At 34.0% G+C, this 6,000-nt stretch overlaps 1 protein-coding gene across 1 annotated transcript in view; it reads right to left on the bottom strand.

Annotated features, from left to right (window-relative positions):
- Positions 1–3,339: 3,339 nt before the first annotated feature.
- SYNPO2 (synaptopodin 2) overlaps positions 3,340–6,000 on the bottom strand; it is a 168,700-nt gene continuing 166,039 nt past the window's right edge. The window contains exon 5 of the mRNA XM_047091938.1: positions 3,340–3,876. Coding sequence (XP_046947894.1) covers positions 3,340–3,876 — 537 coding nt within the window. The remainder of the gene's footprint in view (positions 3,877–6,000) is intronic.

Genomic DNA, 6,000 nt, shown 5'->3' with positions numbered 1-6,000 from the left:
TTAAGTAACAGTTAAAATGTTGCTAATTGGCATGAAATTCTTTTGATGTGTCTGGAAGCTTATATTATGGAAACTAAAATTTAAAAATACATAGTAGATAAGATTAGTAATGTAATGTACGTAATATAATTATAATAATGTAATTAATAATATAATGTATATAATAATATATGTCAACGTTTGGATTTAGAGTATATCAAATCCAATTTCTTTGGGGTGAAAACTAATTCAAATAATATTTTATAAGGAAAAATGAAAACACTCTTTAAGTTGATTTTCAAGTTATTTTTTATTACTAATACAATTTTGAATTTCAGTATGTAGCTTTCAAATACAGTCTTTTGGGATAAACACAGTTGGAAATATCAATCTAATTAGTAGAAGAACCTAGTCATTTTTAATAGAAAAGTGTGGACAGTGTAGATACTTCTACTTTGAATAGAAATCAAATGTGAAAATCTACTTTCTCTTAAAAAATGAGTATTTCTACAGTTCCTCTCTAATTATAATAGCTAAGCCTATTTGATACAATATTTTATCCAAAGTTTCAATTCATTAGTACATATATATGCTTGAGCCCTAACAGGGTGGCCTCTTCCAATGTGAGTGATGGTGCCAGAACATAAAAGAGATATATTCAGAAATAAGTGGACTAGAATCCATGCGTTTTTAAAATTCAAGATACTAGACAAAATCTAAATCATTTTAATAGCAGACACTTCACACACATGCAGTGATGTGGTATTTAAACTCAAGATGGAGAAAAGGTGACAAATTAGTGTCCCTATGACTGACATACTGTAATATTTTAGGGCATGCTTTTTAATCCATGGTAAAACAGGAACTCTGTCTACCTATGTGATTGCTAGTAGTAGAAAACTATCTTAACAAATGTGGTATATATTTATAAGCAAGAGCTCTTCTAAAAATGCTGTTTTTATCATATTGATTCAAGGTTTTCTTACTCATAGGAATCAGATCTCAGCGTGGCAGGTCTCCCGTCTCACACATCAGCTTGAATCACACATCTAACTACTTCTTTTTAAGTAACCTGGAGATAAATACCCACAATACGTTTTGTGATGATTTGACATTGGCACTTTTGCTTTGCAGAATTCTATCTGCAAAGTGTGACTTCTTGAAACATCAATTTCTAATAAAAATAGGAGATGTTCATTTCTTTGTGAGCGAAGACTGTACAACTTTCCTGCCATGTATTGCTTTTCTCTTGATGTCTACAATAAATTCAGATAGCTTCAAACAAATGATAATTTTGATCTAGCACATGAAAAAAGGGAAATGGCTGTTTTATTATAATAATATTTAAGTTTAAAATATCTGTTTTTTGTTTTGAGTCCAGTGGAAGTTTTAGTGAATAATATAATGTATATTAGTTTCTGGAGTTGGAGTATATTAAATCTTAGGAGTAATGGAAATCACTTGAGCATTTATAAAAGAAAGCAACAATATAGGATCTGATCCTGTCAGGCAGTGTTTTCTGCTAAATGACCCTTAGATTAAGACAGTGACATCTAGAATGATTCAGCCAAAATAATTAAGTTTGAAGCAAATAAGACTTTAATGTGGGGGATTCCTGAGAATTTGCTGACTAATATACCAGGCATTATTTTGTAGGATGCCATAGAAAGTCTTAGGAGTCTATAATTGTATTTTATAGTTTGAGAGAATTAACAGTATATAAATTTAAGAAAATTTAGCACTATAATGTTAGAAAGTATTTATCTTTTCTTTTTAACTAAACAAATTAGTACCTGGTTGGATCCATCAATAAAAGAACTTATAATTTCTTCAAACTTTTAATCTTCTATTTCCAAGATAAGGAATCACTTAATAGACTGGAAATTTTTTTCTTTTTTAAGTTTTATTCTGTGAAAGACACCATTATAATGATAAGTTCAAGAGCTAAAAGGTCAAACAAAGCAAAATAATCACATTTAAAAATCTAACAAAGTTTTGAATACTCAAAATGTTTTTTTTATTTTAAAATCCTCTCGATTCTTGTTTATGATGTCAAATGCTTTGAATTTCCTTGTACCGAATACTTTGTGGGTCTGGCAGTAAGGAGCAGGTGTTTGATTGTCTCATGGTCGTGCTAACAAGGCATGGGTCATGAAATTGACCAAGCAGCTGTTCAGCTTCCTTTGAACATCCTAATGATGGCCTTCTAAAGAACACTACTTGTTGCATAGGCTCCTGCGGCATGTTTTCTTTAACTAAATAAATGGTCATGACCTACAGTTGCATAATAACAGATACATCCATCTACCACTTCCTTAAATCCATTAATAGTTTTTTTCTTCACATCAACCCTCACTCCATGTAACACGTAGCACAAAACCAGTCTCCCAACAATTCCTTTTGGACCTTTAATTATACATGTAGTGACACTGATGAGCTAACCCACTCCTAAATTAATCCTATATTTATATAATGAACATCAAAACTAAATAATGCACCAAAGGCCATTCTACCAATGAGAGAATCCCAGAATATCAGGTCTGTGAAAGATATAAGAGATTAAATAATCTGATCTTCCATCTGACAAATGAGGATACCTGAACCCAGAGTCTATTCTGGTCTTGGGCTGCTGGCTTTAAATAGATTAAAAATAAATTCTCTACTCAAGTCTTTCTATTCCCCATACATTACACAATTTTCCTCAAAAGTCCTTCTGAGTTGCATAGTTATCTTACTCTTAAATATTTCTTTCTTTCTGAGAACACCCATATTTCAAATCTAAAAAGAAATCCAGTTTCACTGGATTTTTGAAAATATTTCAGAGAACTTCTGAAAATGACATCAAGGAAATCCTTTTTAAAAATAATTATCATTCAATGGCATGCTCTCATTGAAAACTTCTCCAACATTATATTCCTTGCTATTACTGCTAATGACAATTAGTACATCATATTTCATTAATTCCTTCCTGGTCTAAGACACATAGGGGAATATACACAATTTCACTTTCATTGAGCAGTGTTTAGTTGCTTAGACTACCCCATATTAATGGAATAAATGGAATAAAGATTATGAATTAGATATACATGCCAGCACATCAAGGCAGAAAATTTTTCCTCTAAGAAATTCTCTATCATGAGCAGACTCACATGTGCAAGGAAGAGATCACTCACATGTGCATACACACACACACACACACACACACACACACACACACATAAACTCAAAAAAAATGACTTCTGAGAACAAGCCAAGACCAAAAGTGCATCTAAATCTACTGGAAAAGTGAAAAGTCCTACAAAGGAACATTTAAAAACTACTATTACAGATGACACATGATAGTTCTTCTAAGCTTCATGTTTAGCGTCTCCATCCCCTTGGGTGTGGGTTGTAGTTGTAATCAGCTATTGAAAGACAGTAATCTGACCTAGTTTCCATGGACATTATTTCAGAATCATTTCTGGAAGGCTGCCTATAATATGCATATGAGACCTGTGAACCATATTGGGAGTTGGTGGGCATATTATTATCAGGTAAGGATGCAACATTATACTCTTGCCTTGCGAATGAGCCCATACTGGCCTTCTGAGCTTGAGGAACACAGGACAGTCTCTTATTCCAATCATCTGAGGGCCCTGGGAGCACCTTCCTCCGAGCTGCTGAGACCACATTTGCCACAATGGATTCTTGGATGTTTCTGGGCTTAAAGGCATCATCCACTAGACCAAGAGGAGACTTTGCTGCTGCTTCCCAAGGAGTTAGTCTCTTGTTTGCTTTCTCTAGCCCATCAGTTGGTTTGCTAGAGTAGCTATAACCAGGCTGGTATATCCAAGGAGATGTTGTGGAGATGGTGGGTGGGACTGGCCTTCCAGGAAGAGAAAGGGAGCGTCCAATCTCCTAGAAACAATGAAAATGTTAGTATATCTCATTCATTTTTGTTTGTACTGATTGACTATTATTCCAAAGTAATCTTGGCAACATCATTGAGCACTGTAAAAATCAAATCTCCAAAATGCTTAGTCCTAAAGCCAAGACAGGCTGCTTCTGCCTGGTGTATTATTATCTCTGGTCTGGGACTTGGTCTTCACTTAGGACTTCATTGTTGCTCTCCATCTCTAAACTCATAGCTCCAATCACTACCATCTCTCTTAGGCACAACCACCACCACATGGACTCTGTTATTACTGGGAGCCACCCTTACTTATCTGCCCTCCACATATCCATATCAACACACACAGCCCACCCTTATTCAGGTCCTGTTTTCCTGGTACAAAATAAACAAAACATATTGACTACCCCAGAAACAAGCCATGAACTACTGGGCATTTTACTTTTCCCAAGTGACTTTCAATCTGTTATCTTACTTTGGTCCACCAAATACAGGAAAAACAAAAACAAAAACAAAATCCCAAGAGCTACTTAGTTGTATTTAACATTGCTGATCTAATGGAGTGGATGGTCTTTTTCTTTTCAAAATCTATTTATACAGTGCTGATCATTATGTGTATCTTTATTACCTATGCATGGGAGATTGCCCATATCTCAAAGAAACATTCTTACCACTTGTTTCATTTGCATTTTGCTTCCTTTTATGCATATTATATTCCTTATTTCTTTGAGAGTTTGTGTCCCTGCAACATCCCCTTGTGTATGTTAAATATTTGGTTTGTCAGTATGAAGAAATATAATTTATAGGAAACTCTTGTATTCTCTCTTCTTTTGCCTCTTCTGTATTTCTAGGAACCCTGAAGACTAGTTACCTACTTAACTTCCTCACACATTTCCTTCTGCATGAAACCTCTTAGACAAACTTCTGGCAAAAAGTGGCAAATGTACACCTAGGGGAAATGAGTCAATGTTGAAAGTATTATATAACATTGTGTGTTTCTGGAACAAAAAGCACTGCCACGCTTAAAAATGCATCCAGATTTCATAAATGGTTTCAACAGCTTTTCTTTCTTAACCAGTTCTTAAATTTTAAGTGAACACCAACATCTGGATTTGACAAACTGTCTTAGATTCAAATGGTTTGCTTTTTTTTTTCCCATTAGACACACAAAGAAGGTAGATGGTTCATTCTTGGCTTGCATATCAAGAATAAGGAGGTTAATATAATGAATCTGGCCTCTCTCTTTTTTACCATTAAAATTTCAGTAATAATGGTTGAATCCTAACAAAAACTTGTTTTCATTAATCTCTTTATCCTAATCTAGATCTAATAATAGTTCTCTGGAGTATATAATCAGGGAGGGGGAACAAAGCCATTTTTTAGTCACCATCTTGGATTTGATTTTCATTTCACATTATTTATGCATTGGTTTCATTCATTTAACAAAAATTTTGTTGAACACCTAATATTTTCCAGGCACATTCATCTATGAGTCTGGAAATACCAAGATGATTTAAATGGAGTCCTTTCCCTCAGGAAACATACAACAAAGTACTGTTTTTAGCTTTGCCGTGGCAAGGTAGTCAATCATGGAAGGTCACTTTAGAGAAGAGACTCTTTACCTATCTTGACAGGATCAATAGGGAATTTTCTAAACTGTGAGAAGTATTACCATTCAATATGATAGAGAAATATTTAGCTCTGGTCTCTCATGGTATATGTCTATGTCTCCCTTTTGTCCTTACTAATAGAAGAAAGAGAATACATTGGTCTATAGAGTCTGTGAAATTTTCAAATTCCAGTGATACCTGCTTTTTGTGATCTTTGATCAGATATAACACCTCATGGACCTGTTTTAGTCAAGTCTTTAAAACAATAGAGACTTGAAAGGATGTTAATAAAAGGATCTGAGACTCTATAGAAATATAGGAGGTGATCCTGAATATACATATAGGTGACTAACATCACTGGCTAATGAGTACAAAAGGAAATAATTATCAATATATGTGAAATAATTATGTACAAATGGACACATACATTTCAGTGATAGGACATCCAAAACACTGGATGAAAGTGAAAATTTTATTGTCCATTTTTTCTCTCACCTTCTTACCTTGAAGCTCTTCAGAAGA

This window comes from Lynx rufus, unplaced genomic scaffold (assembly GCF_022079265.1).
Source record: "Lynx rufus isolate CCGP_SWC_20201006 ecotype Redwood Valley unplaced genomic scaffold, mLynRuf1.p SCAF_3, whole genome shotgun sequence".
NCBI lineage: Eukaryota > Metazoa > Chordata > Mammalia > Carnivora > Felidae > Lynx > Lynx rufus.
Note: the sequence above shows the minus strand (reverse complement) of the source record. Positions and strands in the feature narration are given on the sequence as shown.